The sequence below is a fragment of the Phascolarctos cinereus genome, unplaced genomic scaffold, assembly GCF_003287225.1.
Source record: "Phascolarctos cinereus isolate Bilbo 61053 unplaced genomic scaffold, phaCin_HiC Scaffold_9;HRSCAF=440, whole genome shotgun sequence".
Lineage (NCBI taxonomy): Eukaryota > Metazoa > Chordata > Mammalia > Diprotodontia > Phascolarctidae > Phascolarctos > Phascolarctos cinereus.
This window is the reverse complement of record NW_027556402.1, coordinates 131472823-131496954: the sequence shown is the minus strand read 5'-3', so window position 1 is coordinate 131496954 and position 24132 is coordinate 131472823. Positions and strand designations below refer to the sequence as shown.

General features: G+C 37.3%; 1 protein-coding gene across 1 annotated transcript in view; it reads right to left on the bottom strand.

Moving 5' to 3' along the window:
• TMPRSS11F (transmembrane serine protease 11F) overlaps window positions 1–24132 on the bottom strand; it is a 102340-nt gene that overhangs the window by 33926 nt on the left and 44282 nt on the right. Inside the window, exon 4 of the mRNA XM_078148856.1 lies at window positions 7614–7768. Coding sequence (XP_078004982.1) covers window positions 7614–7768 — 155 coding nt within the window. The remainder of the gene's footprint in view (window positions 1–7613; window positions 7769–24132) is intronic.

Genomic DNA, 24132 nt, shown 5'->3' with positions numbered 1-24132 from the left:
TAGAATTTAATTCTTTAATGTAATTTTAATTAAATTTTTTTGGGGCTAGGCAATGGGGTTAAGTGACTTGCCCAGGGTCAGACAGCTAGTAAGTGTTTTGTGTCTGAGGTCGGATTTGAATTCAGGTCTTCCTGAGTCCAGGGCCGGTGCTCTGTCTACTCTGCCACCTATCTGCCTCTAAATATAACTACTATTATAATTTAATTCATAATTGGCAGTGTCAGTCATGAGTCAGCAAGTAGGTATTGATCATTACCTCTATGCCCAGCTAGTGCTAGAAGTTATGGGGTTAAAGATAAGACCTGATCCCTGATCTCAAAGAGTTTATATTCTAGTTGGAGAGACAAAACGTATACATGAAACAACTAAATATCAATACAATATTGTATTTAAATATTGCGATTAAATATTAAATTGTATGGAACAGACTAAAAGCATTATACTTTAAAGAACAGGGAGGAAGTGATGGTAGAAATGGTCCTTTATGAGAAGAGATGGTTGGACATCTGGTTGGACAAACTGCATGAGCAAAATCCTAGTCTGTGTACAAAACAGTATCTTTTTTCAGTAATTATCTTTAAGGACCAAAAAATAATTATTTGGATTTTCCAAATCACTTCTTTAATCTGTTCCATCTGTTTTAAATTGTGCTTTCCCAATAGTACAGATAGACTTTGATCATGGAATTGCAATAATTAGATTTCATAATACAAATAATTTTGCATAAATTAAATTAACACTTCCTAAATGTAAAAGAACCACTCCTCATCATTGTGTATAAATATACACTCCAATTCCTCATTTCCCATGGTGAAACAATGTATTCCCTGGAGTCATATAGACGTGAAAATGAATAACATATGAAAATGTGAATTGTGCTTTAACAAGCTCTACAAATTTATGGCACGTTATTAGTACATTAGTTATAATACACTTCTTATACTATTCAAAGTGCCAATAAAGTTGTCATCTTTTACTCTTTAAAAGGGGAATATGCATGTTGTCACTCTTTATAGACATGACTTCTTCAGGTTTACAGCAACACAACAGGTGGATTAGAGATAGAATAAATGGAGGTGGAAAGACTTCTTAGGAGATTATGTGATGGTAACAGTGGGACTATAGAGAAGGGAATAGAAATAAGAGAGACAGAAGGAGATACCATGAAGGTAAAGTCAACTAGACATAATAACAAATTAGGAGAGTCAAAGGAAAAATCAGGTAACTCAACAGTGGGTGGATGATGGTGCCAAAGGTAGAAATAATAAAGTCAGAATCAGGTACAGGTTATATTTGAGATGTCAGTGAGTCATCCAGGTGGAGTGATGGAAAGGAAGAGAGACAAAGACAGATATGGGTGAATAGATGTTTGGAGTCACTTAAACAGAAGTGATAGCTAAAGAGTTAAAGCCACGTGAATGAATGAGATTACCAAGAGATGTGAAGAGGAAGAACCCAAGAATAGAAATTTAGGGACTATTCATATTAAAGATCAGGGGGCAGCTAGGTGGTGCAGTAGATAGAGCACCAGCCCTGGATTCAGGAGGACCTGAGTTCAAATCCGGCCTCAGACACATAACACTTACTAGCTGTGTGACCCTGGGCAAGCCACTTAACCCCATTGCCTAACCAAAAAACAAACAAACAAACAAAAAAACCATAAAAAATATTAAAGATCAGGAAGATGGTAAAGTCTCTATCTATTCCTTCCTATCCCTGCTAGATTATAAACTCCTTTAAAACAGGATCTGTGTCATATCTGTGTTTTTATACCATCTTTGAGCATATACATAGGGGTTTAACAGGGACTAGACCTGTGATTTAATTGGCCTAGGGAAGGAAAAGACAACAAGCATTTTCAGGGGCCTGCTGTGATCTAGACACGGTGCTAAACACTTTACAAATATTATTTTATTTGATCTTCACACCAATCTTATAAGGCAGATGCTATTATTATCCACATTTTACAACTGATGAGACATTAAATGATTTGTCTAAGGTCACCAGCTAGTGTCTAAGGCAGGATATGAACTCAGGACTTCCTGACTACAGGCCCAGCACACTATCCACAATGCATCTCCTAGTTACCTAGCTGGCCTCCTCCAGGTGAAGAAACTCTCTTCACCATTGCATATCCAACTTACAGTCTTCTCCACTTACAGTCTTAGAGAGTTACCTAATAATAATAATAATAACAATAATAATAATAATAATAATAATAATAATAATAACAATAGCTAACATTTATATAGCACTTACTATGTGCCAGTCACTATGCTAAGCACTTCACAAACATCTCATTTATCTTCACAGCAACCCTGCAAGGGAGGTGGTATTATAATCCCTATTTTACAGATGAGGAAACAGGCAAATAGAGGTCAAGTGATTTACCCAATCACATGGTAAGTGTCTGAAGCAGGATTTTAACTTGGGTCTTTCTAACTCCATACCTAGCCAGCCTACCCACTGTGCCTTCTAGCTGCCTATATATATAGGCATTCACCCCATGAAGAAATTCCCTCTACCATTGCATATCCAACACCACCTCTGAAATTTATGGTCCTGCCTACAGCGCCATGAGGTTAAGTGACTTCCCCAGAGTCCCATAGCCAGTATGTGTCAGAGGCAGAGCTTCAAACCAGGTCTCCTTATCTCCTAGGCTAGTCTTCTGTTCACTAAGAGAAGCTTTGTTTCAACATTGAGCCTATAGCTGCTATTAAATAAATATTTGTTAAATTGATTTGAATTGAATAAATTGAAGCAGACCTTCCTGAAGAGGAGTAAAGAGTAGTTTCAGAGATGGTGTATTTGCCGAATTGTTGTCAACGCTGTCATAATCACATTTTCACGTGCTAGTGAAGGGAACACCTACACTTCATAAATAATTACTTTATTTCAATGTGAGAAACTATGAAGTTCCAGACAAGCCTGATAAAGCCCGTCACCCATTGGTAAGTTTCCATACGTTATTCAAGATCTATTTTGTCTGAGATGGAATGAGCGACTGGTTTCACTGAGAAGGTTCTAAATAGTCTTTCACATCTTGGGAAAACTTACTCTCTTAATAAATATATTTTGTTTGGGTTTGCAGAAGTAGCAACCCCTTAAAGAAAACAAGAAGTCTCTTTTTGGTTTGGGTTGAATCTTGTAATGGTGTTAGATTGTAACATATTCATTAGTGGCTATCTGCTATAAATGGTATTATCAGTTGTTCTGTTGTTTCAGGCATGTTTGACTCTTTGTGACCTTATTTGGGCTTTTCTTGGCAAAGGTACTAGAATTGTTTGCCATTTCCTTCTCCAGCTCATTTTATAGATGTGGAACTGAGGCTGACAGGGTTAAGACTTGCCTAGGGCCACATGGCTGGTTTAAGGCTGGATTTGAACTCAGGTCTTCCTGACTCTAGGCACAGCATTCTATCTACTGAAGCACCTAGCTGTATTAATTATCAGTATAGATAAGATACTTCGGAAATAACTAGATCTAGTGTGTCATCAGAATGTAAAGAGACAGTAAAGGCTGAATTACATGAATGTTTTAACATGAGTAATCTAGAAATGGGAGATCAAACAGTAGGCCTTCTATAAGTGTTTGTTGGCAGGGACTAGACCTATGATTTCATTGTTATTGGGAATTCCATGATTAAGAAAGTCCTTCTATCAATGAAGGGCAGCACCTTCTTTACAACTTATAGTCTTATAGAGTTGCCAAGGGCACAGAGAGGTTAAGTGACTTGCTTAGCATCACACAATTAACATTTGTCAGAAGTAGGCCCTGAACTCAAGGACTTAAACACAATCTCTAGCCACTAAATCAAACTGAATCTCAAATATTTGTAAAGGTTAGTTAAATGTTGAGAAAGATCCAGAGAAAGAATGGCTTACAATATAAAGGCATGAAAGATTAATGATTCTTGAGATTAAAACAGTAGTTCCTCACTGCCTCCCTTGTCCCCCATCCTCAACATACATAAATAGTGTAGACCTACTTTTAATGCGGGGCATCTAGGTGGCCCAATGGATAGAGTGCTGGGTCTGAAGTCTGGAATGCTCATCTTTCTGAGTTCAAAGATAGCCTCAGACACTACCTGTGTGACCATGGGCAAGTCTTTTAACCCTGCTAGCCTCAGTTCCTCATCTGTAAAATGAGCTGGAGAAGGAAATGGCAAACTATTCTAATATCTTTGCCAAGAAAACCCCAAACAGGGTCACAAAAAGTCAGACATGATTGAACTTAAAAAATCTTTGACCTTTAGTTGCCTTTTTTTTTTTTGCTTTTAGGCAATTGAGGTTAAGTGACTTGCCCAGGGTCACACAGCTAGTAAGTGTCAAGTGTTTGGTCTGAGGCCAGATTCGAACTCAGGTCCTCCTGACTTCAGGGCCAGTGCTCTATCCACTGCACCACCTAGCTGCTCCCTAGTTGTCTTTTTTTTTAATATAAAAACTCACAAGTAATTTCTTTATTGTCTGTAATATTATTGCCTTTTTACTTCTCAGTTCTATCTGTTCAGAATAATGCTGCTAACATAATATTATTTGTATACAACTGATAAGTGATAGATGTTGAAAGTCTTTTACATGGTTCACTTTGCATTTATTCTTCCTTTTCCTTTCCTTCTTTTCCTTTTCTCTTGTCTTCTTTTCTTTTTTTTTCCTTTTTCTTATCTTTTTTTTTTTTGAGAGAAGATCTCGATCTCTGCTGGGCTGGAAGTACAGGAGCTACTCACTGCTCTTACAGGTCTGGGACCTTTCACATGCTCCATTTTCTGACCCGAATCAGTTCACTCTTTCTTAGGCAACTTGGTATCCCCAATCTACACTGGCCCCGACTCCCAGGGCTCACCATTATTAGTGCTGCACTTAGTACAGACACCTGATTGGTTTAGCCCACTGAACTTTAGAATTCATGAACTCAAGATTTTAAAATACATTTTAATCTATGTGATGTCAATTTTCCATTGTCTGTGGGTAACATTTTTCTCCTTCTTAAAGATGCTGTTTACCTTGCAAATTTAAAAAGTTTAGTACTACTATTTACTATCTCATCTCTTACATATATTTTTTCATGAAGCCTAAAACCCTGAAGACAAATTTTAAGTACTTAATTGCTTCCCCCAACCTAAGTAAGGTATGAATAAGAAAGGTAAAAAATTCAGGGAGGTGTCAACTTGATTTAGACGAGTGCTTTGTGGCATCTCAGGGTTGACTGACTTTTTCTACATCCAGAATGTAGTGGGCAGTAGGGAGGATAGAGCCAAGCAGTGAGGTAAGCTGGAGACAATGAATAGATTTTCAGCTCCTCCCTTGTCAGGTCTTCACAAGACAACATTTTAATCTTGTTTGACATGATTTCCCCAAGCATCAGACACACCCACATTCAGATGTCAGTGCAAAAAACATGTTTCAGAGATGAAAATAAATGACTTCAAGTTGTCTATCATTTTGGATAATGTTTCTTCCCTATACTACTAGGTATAACTAAGAATTGATTCTTTATTCCTTAATTTATTCCTTAAATAAATTACATAAATAAATAGTCATGGAGCATCTATTTCCCTAATTCTATAATTTATATATTTTTGTTATGAATTGGAAAATCACCAGACATAGACATTTCCACATAGAAAGGCCAGAAAGGAAGGATTGGGTAGTGGGTTGAGCACTGGATCTGGAATCAGGAAGACCTGAATTCAAATCCAGCCTCAGACACTTAGCTGTGTGATCCTGGGTAAGTTACCCAATCATGTTTACCTCAGTTTTCTCATCTATAAAAATGAGCTGGAGAAGGAAATGGCAAACCACTCCAGTATCTTTGCAAGAAAACCCCAAATAGGATCACAAAGAGTTAGATATAACTGAAACAACTGAACAACATATAAAGCTAGGAATGTATTACATACAGCTTGAGTTTTTTTAAAGTGCATATTAGATTTAACACTGACCTGCTTGTCAATGTCCCCTTCTAAATTTCCTTCTGCTTTTTTTTGTATATTTTTAAAAGTTGCATTAATGTTCTTTTCTTCTTCTTCATCACTGCCCTTCCTTAGCTGTTCTGAGCCACAGTAGGGCTGAGTGTCCACACTCAATCAGGAACCAATGCATTGACCCCAAGCGGCAGCTAGGTGGCTTGGTGGATAGAGAGCACTGGTCCTGGAGTAAGGAAAATCTGAGTTCAAATCCAGCTAAGGATATTTAATAGCTGGGTGACCCTTGGAAAATCACTGAACCTGTATTTGCCTCAGTTTCCTCAACTATAAAGTGGGGATGATAACAGCATCTGCCTCCTAGAATTGTTATGAGAATCAAATGAGTAAATATTTGTAAAGTACTTAGCCCCATCTCGAGAGGCAGATTGGCTCAGGTTGGAAATAGAGCAGCTGCTTCTGTGCCAGTCAGCTGGGTTCAATTGAAGAAAAGAACATTAACTGTGCTTTCAACTTTGGCCAGATAGAGAGACTCAGTTTTGAAAACAAAACACTCCTTGTTTGAGAAGAAACAGAGCTAGATGGTAAGTCTGTGAAACATGAATTCATTTGCACTGTTATTTTTGTAGTCCCTTCACCTTTCTAGGCCTCAGTACAGCCGTTAGGAAATTGTTTCTCTATAACTTCCCTCCCACCTTTAAAATTCTGTAAATTTTACAAGAAGTTTTCCATATGCCACCTTAAGTTTACCTCAAGGTAGCTCTTCATATACTGATTCGGATGAGCATTCATTAACTTTCATATCTGTTGTGACATCTTTATTGTGACATAATCACAAGAATAGATATGGATGAAACCTTAGACCTTATCTAACTCAATCCTCACATTTTACAGTGGGGGAAATTAAGGCTCCAGCAGATTAACTGACATGTCCAAGGTCATACAGCTGGCAAGTAGCATAGCCAGGATTCAAACTCAGGCCTCTGACTCACGGAGTGCTCTTTCTATTCCATCAATCTTTCATTACTATTGCCTCTTTTGTTGGTCTTTTATATGTGAGTTTATCTCCACCCTAAGGTCCTACTTCAATATCTCAACATTATATGGAGGCTTTCCTGGTTTCTTGACCAGTAGAGCAAAAATTCTGAAAGTTTCCACTATCATGCAAAGACAGTGAATGTGGTTTTGGCAACAAAGCATTATCTTTCTAAGGTCCAGCCTAGCTAAATAGAGACAGTATCACCATATAGATGGGACGCTTGATGATGAAGTATTTGGCCATAGCAATAAATTAAATAAAGAAAAATATAAACTGTCCCTTACCGTATATGGCATTCTTCTGCTTGTATAGAGTGGCATAAAAGGGGACAGAAATTACAAAAGTCATAGATATTTTATAGTACTAATAAACTTTAACATAGCTCTTGGTGCCCTGAGAGATTCTTGTCCAATGACCTTTGAGTAAACATACTGTTGAAGGTGGTATGTATATATCTGTCTAGTTTAGATCATACTCTCCTGGTGCGGGATCATAGCTACTTCTGTTTATTGAGCCTGAACTACAGGTCATTTTCAAAAGTTAACCAATATGATTTTTTACACCACTCGAATATTCTTAAACATAAGAAAGTGTCAAAGTATTATTCATAATGAAATTTGGCCACAAAACAGGTAATAGATTGGTACTTACCCGCAATAACAACGCGAGCAACAATACCAATGGCGATCACTATGATTATCACAATGACCACTGTGAAAACGGCCAGCGTGAGAGGGCTCCAAAATCGGTTTTGTCTTCTTGGATAGTTAACTTGTGGATACTTGGCTTGTGGGCATGCAACTGGTCTGTGGTGACAGAAAAAAATATAAAACTTAGCACTAATGAGGTCTTATAACCCTATCTGTATTTTTAAATCACGCTTTGTTAGGGAAAACCTCATGTATGCTCAACATCGTCTGAATTCCTAGACCTTGAATATGCCACTAACCTTTCATTTATAGATATCTATCACCTTATCTTTCACTCTATGATTTAATGAGGTGGTAAATACCTAAAAATGTGACTATTGATAAGTAGATTCATCTTGTTTTCCTTTCACAGGGTCAACTTAATAAAGAAATCATATTTAAGTGTATAACAAATATGATTCATGTATTCAGAGCTATTTTTTGGTTTACATTATAGAAAAATTTAAAAAAAATATTTTGAGCTATGCATCATTCTATCTTAGGAAGATTTTCTGTATTGGAGTCAACCATAGAGTCTTTCTTATTCTATGTAGTGGATATGAGATGGGGAGGGTAGAAGAATAATGTTTTATTATTAAATTATCAACATATGCAAGTAAGATTATTTTACTACCAAAATTCTGGCATATTGTCATTTTTGGCAGATTCAAACCCCCAAATATCATTAGGGAAAATATTAAAGGAAATTTTGAAATATTAATGTTATGTATGAGAGGAAGAAGTTTGGATTTCTGATTTCTCTGTTATTGAGAAAGGGAACTCCTAGTGTAGTAACTCCCTCTACTGGTGCAGATTGGTACCTCATCTGTAACTTAACAGTCTCGAAGAGTTGCATAGGGAACTGGGAGATTAAATGACTTCAATCAGAGGTAGCATTTGAACCTATGTTTTCCTGACCCTAAAGCCAGTTTTCTATCCACTTACCATGCTGCCTCTCAAGACATGACCTTAGAACAAACATTTACATTCACATTAAAACAATTTTACCAATAAAGTTAATAAAGTACTCATTTTTAATTCAGTCCATTTCTTTTATTGCCTTATTTTTCAACATAATGAAAGTGTTTCTTTTCATTTGTTTTTCAAACAAATTGTTGGTTTTGATACTCAGAATTAAGACTTCTCTATGCTCGGGAAGGTTCAATTGGCCATATTAAAGTGAGGTCATCTGGCTTTCAACTGAGCAAATGGTCTCACCAATATAGAGACATGTATTCCAAATCTCCATGAGATTTCCCCATATCTACATCTACATCCCTTATATTTCCCATTATATATAATGCTTTCTGCTTTAATATATTTTAAGGTCAATATTACCTGAAAGCTTTGTTTGATATCAATCTCCCTGATGACATGAATTGGTCCATTAAAGGTGTATCATTTTACATCATTCTATTTTACTTATCTATTACATTTACAATCTTTGTCAATAGAATGTAAGCTCTTTGAGGCCAAGGACTATTTTTTTTTCTTGTCTACACAGTGCCAGACAGTAGTAGGTAGACACTTTGAAAATGTTTGTAAAAGTAAATTGAGTTGATGTGCTGCCAGAATACATCGACCCATGGGCATTTTTCTTCACTGGTAATTTGCTATTTGATTTTATCCTTAGGTTTGAATCAAAAGGAAAATATTTTTGAGACATCATCCTCCTTACTGTCTTTGTGTTATTTCAACTTGAGTTTGAACCTGAAACTTTTAGGCAAAGAAAAAAAAAAGACATGCTACATTCTAAGTTGAATATACCGTTGTTTTTGTTTTATTTTTTCAGTCTTGTCCTACTCTTTATGATCCCATTTGGGGTTTTCTAGACAGAGATACTTGGAATGGTATGTCATTTCCTTCTCCAGCTTATTTTACATATAAGGAAACTGGGGCAAATAGGGTTAAATGACTTGCCCAGAATCACACAGCTAGTAACTGTCTGAGGCCAGATTTGGACTCAAAAGTCTTGCTGAGTTCAAGCCCAGTACTCTATCCATTGCATCACCTAGCTGCCCTTGAATATACTAATTCCTAACATAAACTAAGGAAATTCATTTTCCAAACTCAATGGATCTCTGGATCATCACCCTGAGGCATGGGACAATACCATAGGGTTGTCCAGGTTGTGATTTATCTCTACACTTTTTTTTTAAACTTTTTTTTATTCTGCTTTTCTACTTTGTTTTTCACTACTGACCCCCGTGGCAAGAGTGGATGTACAGAGTATTCTAGTGTCTCACACACACACGCATGCATGTGCACGCGCATACACACACACACACACACACACACACACACACTGATTCAGTTATCCCCTTTGTCTAGAGGCTGCATTTCTTTTGAATAGAACTGAAGCATTTACAGCTGTTTTATTTCTTGTTGTTCAGTCATTCAATTGTGTCCAGCTCTTCATGATCCCAAGTACATTATTATCCATGGGGTTTTCTTGGCGAAGATACTGAAGTGGTTTGCCATTTCCTTCTCCAGTAGATTGAGGCAAACAGAGGTTAGCTGATTTACCCAGAGTCACATGGCTAGTAAGTTTCTGAGGCCAGATTTGAACTTAGCTCTTTCTGCCTCCAGGCCCAGCACTCTATTCACTGAGCCATCTAGCTGCCTCACTATGTTTTATAATGTTTGAAATAATGTGCACTGGGTATTGGTTTCTAGTTTTATTCATTCCTGTGATTGTGAAGTATGTGGAAACATAATGAGAGTTTACCAAGAGGTGGGGTTTGCCCCACTTGGGGAAAACATTAAAGATCATTAAAAAAAAACCCTGCTGAAATGTCAACACATTTTGAGCTAGATCTATTAGTTATGCAAATGTAAAGTTACTTCTGATAAACACAATGAACAACTAAGAACCAGCCAGTGACTTCTGAGAAATTCAGTTTAGAGAATGTCTTGACTAAATTAGATAGGCAGAGAAAGGACGCTAAACCAGTTCTCAGTTGGCCCAATATTAGTTTAGCCTGTTTATCTGAAGACAGAATAAATTATCGCAGTGGGTTCAAATGGCCTTGAAAGCTTCTTCCAAATGGATTAAGGCTAATTGGTCCATTTGCAGGTATATGCTATGTGGACCTATAATTCGTGCAGATTAGTTTACAGATAAATGTAAAGTTTTATCTCTTCTACAGAATTGTGGCTGCTACATTAGAATCAATATTCTGCCAGTTATTTGTGACTTTGAATAATTGAACACACAGCTTGAATAATCGAAAATTTACTTATATAAGTCTAGCAATAATACAACTATTTATCACTTTCTATTTTATGAAGTAATACCAAATAACCCTTTAAGATAGGGTAGTGCAAATACTTACAATACCCGGTTTATGAGGGAGGAAAATGAAACTTGACAAGTTGAAGTATTTGAGATGGAAATGTGCATCCAGTCTATTAGGCACCAGTGTTCCTGCTACTACAAATTAAGGAACTCACCTTGGCTTGGACTGAATTAGGTAGACAGGAGAAAGGAGCTGAACCTGTTCCCACTTGGTCCAAGATACATTTATCTTATTTGGCTAAATTAGAGTCAATGATCCTAATGGTAATGAATGATGTTGAATTTTTTTCCTGTCTGAATCAACATAGGAGCATAAGATTAAATTTAGATCTAAAATAGACCTTAGAAATATTTTAGCTCAACCCCCTCACTTTAGGGGCAAAAGGTGAAGCTCAGAAAGGTTAAGTGATTGTACAAGATTGCATTAATAAGGAGAGCCAGGAGTAGGACCCAATGGTTCTTCTGACTTTGAATACGGTGCTCTTTTTGCCCTTTATCAAAACATCAGTTCAATTAATTTTGATTTGTATTACTTCAATTCAGTTGAAATTTATTAAGCACTAATATGTATAACACTGTCTCTTTAAAAGTCTCTTCCATCCACGAACTTACAATTTAATAGGAATAGGGAGTGGATAGAATAATAAGTATACACAAAAAGTATGTTACAAGGTTGAAATAGTGCATAATTGTGGTCTGACAAAAGCTTTATGAGAAATTTGAGTAGGATAAGATCACTTTCAGCAGAGAGTATCTCAGAAAGCTTCAGGTAGGAGGACACACATACTGAACTGTGAACAAAAATTTTAACAAGTGGAATAATGGCAGGCATCCATTTCAATCATGGGCTATGTCCTGTGAAAGTTCATGGAGGCAGGAGTATGCTGGACAAGATAAGGAAATGGCTTGCAGTCCAGTCTAGATGGAACACATCATGTGTAAAGCAGAATAGTTTAGCATGCTCTCAAATAATTAAACGTACATATAAGCCCATCTATTTAGACTTTCTCTGACAATATGGATTGCAATCCATCTATGCCTATTTATTCTGTGTGACTCTTACTTGTGTCTTCCCGATGTGCTGGATTCCTTTTGTTTTCTGCTGACATCAGAATGGGAGCAATAGAACATTCTAGCTGTCCATCTCTAATTACCTTGCCCTTGCCACATGATCAGCCTATCTTTTCTTCTAATCATACAGTTCCTTAGTAACATCTTTTACTGCTGTTCTTCTTTGGAGCATCATTGGTTACATGTCACTACCTAATCACACTTATATCCCTTTCCATTGTCATCTGTGTAGCATTCACTTTTTAATTTTTTGGAGACTACAAGTTCACATATTCTGGAAAATAATTCTGAATAATACTAAGAAAATGATTAAAATGTCCATATCCCTTTGACCCAGAGATCCCACTGTTATGGATATTCCTCAAGGAAGTCAAAGACAGTAATATATGTTCTGTACACATCAAAATATTCACAGTAGCATTCTTTGCTAGTAGCAAAGAACTGGAAATAACATAGATGCCCAGAACTTGTGATACATTAACATAATGGGAAATTACTGTTCCGTGAGGAACAATGAAGCTGAAGTTTCAGAGAATCGTGGGAAAGACTTGAATCCACTGATTTACAACAAAGTAAGTAGAACCCAGAAAACAATGTGGGGAATCACTGTAACAGTATGAATGAAGAAAACAACAACAAAAGAAACCAGATGCTGTATAATTATTGCGTAACTTTATCCTAAAAAAGAGGTGAAAAAATGTACCTACCTTACTTCTATGAAGGAATGAGTGGGGAGTATTATATATACTATCACACTGTTGATGTGTTGATTACTTTTACTAAGCCTCTTATTTATTTATTTATTTTCCATTTTTAATTACAAGGATGACTCACCAGATGGAGAGTTAGGTAGGGTTATATTAGAAAATGAATGTGATATAAAAATAATTTTTTAATTTAAGCAAATGAAAATCTGCTGATGTCTTTACAATCAGTGGAAGAAAGAACCACCATAGAAGACTATAGGTTTTAGGGAAAGAACAGATTTCAACAAATGGAATTAAGGAAGAGCTATTCCAAGTTGATGAACAAGTCATAGAGATGGGACCGTATTGGATCAGAATGGGAGACACAGAGTAATACAGTTTCGTTGGAATGTGTAGTTCATGAGATGAGACTGGAAAGCTAAATTGGCATTAGACTGTGGAGGGTCCTGAATGCCAGGATATACAGTTTATACTTTATTCAGTAGGTGATGAAATGTCCCTAAAGATTTTGTTTAAATGAGTGATATGACCAGAGATATGTATTAAAAAGAATTTTTTGAAACTATGTGAATGATCAAATGGAAAGGACAAAGAGACAGAGAGGGAGAAAAAGAGAGAGACAGAGAGACTGAGACAGAGAGATAGAGAAAAAGGAGAGACAGAGACAGAGAGAGAGAGAGAATTGAGGCAGGACAGAACAGTTAGGAGGCTATTGCCATAGAGAAAGATGAGGGTCTGAATTGTAGTGGGAATAGAAGGGATCAAGTCAGATGTAAAAATACCTTGGAAGTAAAATAGGAACTGAATGATTGGATGAAAAGGATCAAGGTCAGGGAAGAATTCAAACTGACTTTGAGGTTACAGACTTGGGTGACTGAGAAAATGGTGCTACCAACAATGAAAGGAGATGCTATAGATAGGAGCAGGTTTTATGTGGAAGATGATAAGTGCACTTTTGCATGCTCAACAGATAACATAACTAGTTACTACAAATACAGCATGAGCTTCTGAGAATGGCAATATTTGTGTACATTCTGTATACGTAGGGAACTTGGTAAAACATCCTATGTATGTCATGTGATGGAGATGCTGCCCTTCCTGCGAAGTTTCTGGCATATTAAGGAATAAGATCTCTGGCATGCTCTGGCTGTCATTGAAACCATTGCCACTGGAGATACAGCTACAAAGCAAGGATCATTTCCTTCCAAACTTTAAGTATTAGTGACAAAGAGAAGCTAATCTCAATTTCTTTAAATTTTTGCAAATGCAAATGCAAATGCAAATATTCCTCTTTGATATTTATTCCTAATTGCTAGGAACCCCTTTATCTAACTGAAACTAAACAGCTGCTACTTTCCAACCCAGGAGCACCACACCAGGAGAACCCAGTAAATGTTCACTGTCTGTCAGATCAGAAAGCTGTATCCTAAAACAATGTGACCTAAAAATCTCTTTTCATATCTTTAAGCCTACTTATATCTGAAAACAGAGCCCGTATCAAGTCAACAATACCCTCCACAAATAACCCATCTGTGTGGATGAGCAATTAAGACTGTGAACTATGTCTTCTTTAAGAGGCAGGTCCTTTGATGAGAGGGCCTGCAATCATGCTTAAATAGATAGGTGTGAAAGCCCACCCACTCCCACTAATTATTTTTAATAAGCTCTATGGTTTGTGATTTCAAAGGTGGCTGACACCCAGATACAAGACTATCACTTACTGCTCAGTGATTAGTACTGTCTCATTCAAAATTCTTAAGAAGCTAAATTGAAATAATTGTCAAATGATGGAATTAGATCTGCTTTTTTCTATAGTTTTTTTACTTAGCTTTCTTGAAAATAATAATTATTAGTCTTTATGTAGCACTTTAAACTTTGAAAAGGGTTTTACATATGCTGTCTCATTTTATCTTCACAACAACCTTGTGACTCGAGTGCTATATATTCTTCATTTTATAGATGAAGAAACTAAGGCAAACAGAGGTTAAGTGACTGGCCCTGGGTCACAGAGCTTAGTGCCTGAGGGAGGATTTGAACTCTGGTTTTCCTGACTCCAAGTCCACAGTGCTAACTGCTTTGCCACTTAGCAGACTCTCAAACAATATGCCAACACCAGAATAGTTGGGTTTCTGCCCAATTTTTTTTTCCAAAGGGAGGCCTATAAGCGGTAAAGGAAGGACCGCTGTTTTAGAAGTCAAGGAACTGTGAGCAATCTTACAAATCATCCATTGTAGCCCTTTTGTTTTATAAATAAGGAATGTGAAACCTTACTGGTGTGATGACTTGTATAAAGGATATGGATATGGTTAGTGGCAGACCCACCACTAGAACCTGTGTCTTCCGGTTTCCTGGCTAGTGTTCCTTCTACTGCCATATATTGGCTATTGCCACCTCATTATTCATATATACACACACACATATATATATACACACATATACATATATGCTATGTGCAATATAGTCTTCTAAGTTCTGTGGCAGGTGCAAAGACAGGGTCCCTGTCCGCAAAAACATTAGAGATAATGGAGACTGCAAGCTCCCTGAGAGCAGAGATTTTTTTGTTGTTATATTTCTTTGTATCTCCAGTGCTTATTATAATGCCTGGAATAGAGTAGATATTTAATAAAGGATTGCTTACCTGACTGGCTGTCTAGAAGGATTGAGAAGTATAAGTGTCTCATAGGTTATCTACATTTGTAAATTAATCCACAGGAGAAAAAAAGTCAGATATCAAAACAAACATACAAAAAAGTGCAGCTAGATGATGTGATGGATAGAGCCCCAGACTTGAATCAAGAAGACCTGAATTCAAATCCTAATCCAGGGATTTACTAACTGTGTGATCCTGAACAAATCATTTAACTTCTCTCAGCCTTAGTTTTCTTATCTGTAAAATGGAGATAATAATAGCACTGACTTCACTGGGTTGTTGTGAAAATCAAATAAGGAAAGACATGTAAAACACTTTGTAAACAGTCACATGTATAACCACTTTTGTTTGTCCATGATTAGCTTAGTAACTCACAAGAGAAAATTGAAATCACCCACTACCAGAGAGCAGAAAGGCTCTCTTTCAGATATGAAGGGGTAGGCAGGGCCAGTAAAGTGTAGCTTGTGAGTAGGTTAGTTACAGTTTTCTAATCACCACCAAATCATAGAGTTAAATAGAAAAAATAGAATTTGATTATAACCTTTGTGACCTGAGACAAGCCCCTTAATCTTTCAAGGCCTCAGTTTATTTCTCTAAAAAATGAAAGATTTAGAATAAATGATCTCTAGCATCAATCTCAGTTCTAAATTCTATAATCCTAGATAGGTTCAAGGTAGCATTTAGAAAATTCATTTCTTTTCTTCAATCTTACGTATTTGATATGACACAAGCCCAGTAGAATGACTGAACTAAATGGTCCTTGAAATACCAAAACTGATTCTTTATCCTCTTCCCCACACAGGCTTACCAAATGTTATATCTCACCACCCTCCCAGCCAAGAACCCCCATTCATACTTTCTGAAGAAAATAGAAACCATTTTTCATGAGCTATCACTTCTTCCTTCTCTAGATCTCAAGAAAACTTGGCATTATCCACCATTCTCTCCCCTTTGCATCAGTCTTTGATGAAGAGGTGGCCATTCAACTAACAAAGAATAATCTTTCTTGATCCCATCCTGTTCTTTTTCCAACAAATTGTATCCACAATCATCCCCCTTATCTCTATCTATTTCTGCCTTCCCTACTGCCTACATGACCATTCCCTCCAGCCTGAAAGAAAAATCTCTTTTTTTTCTTTATCATCCACTTGATGATAGTGTAACCTATCATCAAGCTATCTGTCTGTCTGTCTGTCTATCTATCTATCTATCTATCTATCTATCTATCCACCTATATCTGTATCATATATATGTGTGTATATATGTGTATACACACACACATACACACACACACATATGTGTGTAATCCTGTATTTCACAAACACTTAGGGACAGCTAGGTGGCACAGTGGATAGAGCACTGGCCTTGGATTCAGGAGGACCTGAGTCCAAATCTGGCCTCAGACACGTAACACTTACTAGCTGTGTGACCCTGGAAAAGTCACTCAACCCCATTGCCTAGCTAAAAAAAAAAGGAAAAGAAAAACAAACACTTAGAAAAAGCAGATTGTGCTTGTACTTCCATTTCTCTCATTAGATTCTCAACGCTCTGCATTCTAGTTTCCAAACTCATGATTATTCCTGATCTCTACCCCCTTTTCCCAATTTAAACTGTTCTCTCAAAACTTACCAATGACCTCTTTATTGTCAATCCAGTGTTTTTTTTTTTCCCATCTCTGTGCAGCTTTTGACACTGCTAACTGTCCTTAACTCTTCTCTTGGTTTTTGTGGCATTGCTAATTCTTCCTACTGTCTGGATGCTGAATGTCACTGTCTTCTTTTCTGGTTCATCATCCATATCCTGCCCCCTAAGTCTTGCTGTGCCTCAAGGCTGTAACCTGAACCAAATGAGGATGACCCCATTAGCTTCCATGTACTGAATTATCATCTCTATGCAGATGAGTCTCAGATCTATATATCCCATCCTAATGTCTCCAGATCTCCAGTGTCTTATCTCTAAATCACTACTGGACATTTTAATTTGGATTTCCTATAGGCATCTCAAACTCAACTTTACCAAAACATGATTTAGCTTTCCCCTAAACCCACTCCTCTTCTGAATTTCTCTGTAACTGTTGAGAGTACCACCATCCTGATAATGACCTAGATTTTTAACCTTGACTACTCACTTTCCCTCAGCCTTCATATCCAATCAATTGTTAAGTCTTATTGAGTCTGCTTAGGTAACATTACCCAAATCCATCTCCTCTTGCTACCACCCTAGTTCAGCCTCTCATCACCCTTGGTTGGAGTATTACACTAGATTTCTAATTAGTCTCCTTGTTTCAGGTCTTGTCCCAGTCCAATCCTCACTCCCCATAACTGCTAAAGTGATGTTTCTGAAGTACTTCCTTATTTAATGAGCTAAACAGTTCCCTACTTCCTTTAATATCAAATATAACTCCTTTTGTTGGGTTTTTGAAGTCCTTCCCAACTTGGTTCCTACTTATAATTTTAACCTTGTTATATATCGTTTCTCTTCCCACTGTCCTCTGTTGTCCAATTCCCCTTTGTTGTCTCTACTAGCTTAGATTGTTATTCCTTATGCACAACATTTCATGTCCTATGTTCATGCTTATGTACTGATGACCCTACCCCGTGGCATCCCCTGCATAGAATATACCCTTCCTTCACCTTTACCTCTTTGAATTTCAGTTTCCTTTAAATTTCAGCTCAAATGCCAGCTTCTACTTGAAATTGCTCCTGATCCACCCTACAGCTCACGCATGTTACCTTCTGTCAATATAGTATATGTGGCACAGTGCAGAAAGATCTGGCCTTGAAGGCAGAAGACCTGAATTTAAGTTTTGTCTATGACACATACTTGTTACACATGCCCTTGGGCAAATTCACTTAAACTATGTTCTGTGCATCTTTTAAAGACTGTGAGTTGCACATAAATTGGCAACCTATATTGGCAGGAAGATTTTCCTCACTTGGGAGTTCCTTACATCAACGAAATCACAGGTCTAGAGTCCCTATCTATATTTATATACATTTTGTCTCCTCACTTCTTCCCCCTCTAACCCCCATTGAACAACAGAATATAAGCTCCTTGGGTGCAAGGATTATTTGATTTTTGTCTTTATATCTATATCACCCAGCACAGTGATTAGCATACAGTAGACACTTAATGCTTGTTGATTGATTGATTGATTGCTTAGAACTGCTTCTATTCTGGACTACAGAAATAAGATATAGTTTGAGGTGAAAGTTATATCTCAGTTCTTAGGAACAGAAGGATTTGTTTGATTGGCCTTTGATTCTATAATTCTTAGGTTCTCTGGACAGTATATTACTGTTTATGCTCCAATGCATCTTTCTGTTCAGTACTAAAAAGCTTTCCAAATATATGTTGTAGAAAACAGTCATATCCACAGAAGAGCTGCTTCTTATTGGTATGAACATTTTAAAGGAAGTGGACTGATTTTGGAAATTTATGGCAGGTATTTCTTGCTTAACACTGTTAATTGGTTCTGTGAAAATGGAATGTAGGTGAGATGATGCTACTGGAAGCAGTTGGTTGCATAAGAATAATGTAAATGAATGATCACTCAAAAGATGGTAAAGCAGGGTGTCATAATTTTAGTGGGCTTGATGGTATTGTAATAATAATGGTATTGCAAAATAACATCATTGAGAATTTGTCTGTACCTATTGGCCAAAGCAGCAATAGCCTTGCTTGTATGTGGGTTTACTAGTCTTCGTATCGGTGCAAACATTTATTAAGTAATTACAATCTATCCTAGCTTTATTCTAGATTCTAGGAATACAAAGATGGAAAAAATGGCATCATTCTTACCCTCAAGCTTACAGTATATTGAGGGGGAGGGGAGAAGTTTAGAGTATGATAAGTACATAGGTGAGGTCACACAGGTGTATCAGACAATAGGTGGAAGGGATCACTTCTAGGAGAGGAAGGTTTCATGGAGAAGTTGCCCCCCTGAGCTGGGTCTTGAAGGAAGAGAAGGATTTCAACATATGGAAATGGACAGGGGATGTATTTCAAGCATAAGACTCTCCACTGACCATTCCTATAACTTTCCAGATTAAGTGCTCTTCCTCCTAGGCCACAACTCCAATGTATTGTCTCCACAATTAGAATCTAAGCTCCCTGAAGGCAAGGTCTATCTTTATTTCTTTAATTCTATCTCTATTGCTTACCTCAATCCTTGATACACAGTGTTTAATAAATGGCTTTTTCATTTATTCTTTTCTTGACCTAGACTACACAATATGGCCATTTATTTCATACTGTCTTATACTGGTCTTCAATTATTTTCACTGGGAATCCGGGGAATAGTGATGGTTCCAAATCATAACTACTAATCTTAGAATGTGTTATGAGGAAAATAACATTTTCTTTTCTGAAAGTTTACTCTAAATCTTCTTAAGCTCAATTATCAAGGGTATAATTTTAATCTGGTCTCTCTTCAGGGAGATTGTTGGTAATTGACAACATAAAACAGGAAGGAAGGAAGCCTTGGCCAAGGTGGGTGGTGATGGGGAGGGAGTGATACCATCACTCTTGCATTCAGGAGCAGCAGTGTCATCTGCAACATGTCACAAACTCTTTCATGATGTTGTCAAATTGGATGTGAGTTTGATAAGGGGTTCTAAGATAGATGCTGTGAAATGAGAAGTGATTTTTGTTTCATCTAGTTTGTGTTTACAGACATATCCTAAAGATATTGGGTTAATTACTGCTTTAAAAGTCTAGGAAACAACTAAACTTCTTTCTCTTGGAAAACAGGAGAATCTCAAGTATGAATGAGTCATCTGCAGCAGCCTTTTATCATCTGGAACTGGCTGGTGTGGCAAGTGATAGAGGAGAGCAGAGTAGGAAACTGTGGGCAGAAATTGCACAGCATCTAATCTGTCATTGAAATCTCTAATAGCTGGGGAGGAGGGTTACAAATATAATTTTGTTTGTGTGATGGCAGTAGGAAAGCACGTGGGCTCTGTTGAACTGTTAAGGTGCTAGGAATTTATTGAAACTTCCCCAAATTTATTTTTAAAAGCTTCCTTGATTGTGGTATTCCTAGATACAACAATGGCCTTTTCCATCATTCTCATTTTGACTGTCTCTGATCTTCACAACTAGTATTGCTGTAGATATCTATTTGAATGCAACCAGAAGCAACCATCTCCTATGTGAAACGATCAGACACATATTCTACATTTGTGGGCTGTTCCATCAGCAATAACACAACACATATTTTCTTGAATTCCCAAGAGTGGCATCTACTATGAGTCTTGAATATATTGTGAACTTTCAAATCTTACTTTCAAGTATCATAAGAGAGTTTTGGACAAAGGTCTAGGCTAAAAATTCATTGGGGTGTCTCCACTCTGGTTTATACACTATTGATGATAAAGAAAATATAGGGTAGCATGATGGGATGGGAAGTGACAAATCTGCCATTTGTGAGCCACCAGGTGATCTTTATCCGGTCAGTTAATGTCTCTGAGATTCAATTTCATCCTATAATATGGAGATGGTAAAGCCTACTTTCCTTTCCTTGAAGGGCTGTGAGATAAAATGAAATGATGCATAAGAAAGGACTTTGAAAGTTGTACAGAGCTATACAAATGGAAACCATTGTGGGCTTTTGTGTGTGTTGTGTGAAGTTCACTATACTTCGAATAACCATTATTAGGTTGGAAATAGAAGCAGGTCAGATCATTGCATATAAATAATTTAGATACATAGAGGTGTTCACCACAATGGCTATGTCATTCTTTGCTACTAGGTTGAGGAAGATACATTCATTTTTCATACATTTCTTTATCTGGCATGATTCATTTTCCTTTCCACTTAGCAACAGAAGGATTTAACTCACTGCCAGGAAGCAGTTTAGGCACAAAGAGAAGAGAATCTAAATCTGGTTAGGGAGTGTTGGCTGCAGTAGCCTTTGCTTGAGTCTGCTAAAAAAAAATCTGTAATAATATCACTTTAGTATCTGTAACATCTGTAAAATCTGTAATAATATAACATTAGTGAATACACATTAGGGGCTTGATTATACAGTAGACAAATAAGATAAAAACAGAATGCCAGCAATTAAAGAACTTCCTCTTCTCTTTCTGCTCCCTCAATGTTAACATACCCCAGAATTCTGTCCCTAGCCTTTCTCGCCTCCCATTTTCTATATTGTTTCCTTTGGTGAGCTTGTTTACTTCCAAGGTTTTGATGATTGCATTTTTTTGTTGGAGGATTTTAAAATCTATATTCCAGCACTTACTTCTCTCCTGAACTTCACATTGACATTTCCCAGCATCCCCTGAATATCTCCACTTTAACGACATTCTGGGACCACAAGCTTGACTTGTCCAGAAGAGAAGTTATCTTCCTCACTAAACCTGCTTCTGCTTCTGATGCCCCTCTAACATTAGCATCTTTAGACTTAGGCTTAAAATCTTTAAATCGTCTTCTATTCTTCCTTTCTTCTTCTTATCCTCCAACATCCAGTCAAATGTTAAAACCTTTTTTTAATCCCCTTCCCTCCATTCCAATTACCACCACTCTGGATTAGTTTTATCATTGCTTCTTTAGGTACTAGTACAATAACCTTCTACCAGGATTCCCTGTTTCTGAGCTCTCTCTACTCTAATTCATAATTTGCTGCCGCCAGAGTCATCTCCCTAAAGCATAGCCTTGATCATGGCATTGCTCAAAATCCTTCAGTGACTTCCTATGCAAGACCTCCTATAATTTGTACACAACCTACCTTTCCAGACTCATTTCCACTATGTACCTTCATACATTTAAAGTCCAGACAAATTGGACTGCATGCTTTTCCCCGTGCTTTTGTTTATCCCTCTGTTCCCTTTGTCTGGATGTCCTCCATTCCACCAGATCTCCCTGTCCAATTACCTACCCATCCTTCAGGATTTCATTCAAGTTATACTTCCTTGTATTCATCTCCTCACCATGACTTGCATAGAATAGACCCTCAGCAAATAGCTATAAAGCAAATGAAGCAAATGAGCCAGTTGAAGATAGGAGAAGGAAATCCTGTGCAGGCTCTAAGAGCTGTATCTCCTCTGCCTCAGTTCCCTCATACTCAGCTTTTTTTATTCCAGTACTCTGCTGAAATTTGGAGAATCATTGACAAGTTACTCCCTCTTGCCCCTACGCAGCTGGTCAATAAACTAGTCAATAAAGATCTATTGCTGCTGTTCAGTCATTTTCAGTCCTTCCTGACTCTCTGTGACCCCATTTGGGATTTTCTTAGCAAAGATACTAGAGTGGTTTGCCATTGCCTTCTCCAACTCATTTTACAGATGAGGAACTTAGGCAAACTGGGTAAAGTGACTTGGCCAGGGTCACACAGCTAGTGTCTAAGGTCAGATTTGAACTCAGGTCTTCTTAACTCCAGGCCCAGTACTCTATTCACTAAGTCACCTATGACCTGGAGACACAGATAAGAAAAAGAACAGTCAAACCACTGTGGTAAAGAGCACTGTATCGAGTATTGTGGGAGGGAGCAGAGACGGAGTGAGATTAGGTGAGAAGTGGGGCTGTAGAAGAGAAATTAAAAATCTGGTCCTTTCCCTTAAAGAATTTGAGGACCCATGCCATCACAATAGTAATGAGTGAAGTAATATGAATGAAATAGGGAGCAAGACTGAGCCAAAGAAACTTCAGAACCTCTTCATGTCTTCTCTCAGGTACAACGAACCCTTTACAATTCATCTATTTATACACCTATGAAAATTTGTCAAAAAGTGAAGGACAAATTGGAAATGCTACATTACACACTAGAATCATAGAATATTAGAACTAGTGGGGACCTTGGTGGTCACCTATGCTGACTCCTTACAAATTAGGAGATTCAGGCCCAGAAAAACTAAGGAATTTGCCCAAGTTCATGTAGGTAATCTTTCTCAGAGCCAGGACTGGAGCACAGACTTCCTGACTCCCAGTGTAATATTCATTACACACTGAACTATGTTTACATTCCTTTCAACTCAACATAATACAAACACTGAACTTGGAGTCAAAGGCCTTAGTCTGAATTCTGGCCCCACAGCTAAACCACTTCTCTAATCTCAGTTTCCTCATCTGTTAAATGGGGATAATAATACTAGGTACCCTGTCAACTATACAAAATTGATAATTAAATGATATACTTTGTGTGACTTGAAAAATTGTAAAGTGTTACACAGATATAAGGGATCCATCAATTCATTGACCAAATAGAGTTGTTATGCACAAAATAGGTTACAAATTCATAGATAAAATCTGCAGGGACAGCTAGGTGGCACAGTGGATACAGCACTGGCCTTGGAGTCAGGAGGACCTGAGTTCAAATCTGACCTCAGACACTTGACACTTACTAGCTGTGTGACCCTGGGCAAGTCACTCAACCCTATTGCCTAGCCAAAAAAAAAAAAAAAAGAGCCACAAGGGAACTCTGAGATCATCTAGTCCAGTGGTTCTCAAAATGTGATCCAGGGACTCCTGAAGGTCTCTGAGACCCTTTCAGGGAGTCTAAGAGATCAAAGTTATTTTCATAATAATATCATGACAATTTAATTGTGAGTATGATAAATGTCAATAAATATAACACAGATAAACAACAGCTCTTTAGATGATTTTCAGTAATTTTTAAAAGAAAAGAGGTCTGAGACCAAAAGTTTGAGAACTTTAGTGCAACCTACTAATTTTATCAAGGAGGAAATTGAGGCCCTTAAAGATTCAGTAATTTGTCTGAGATCATACAACCAGTGAAAGGCCCAGTCTTTTGATT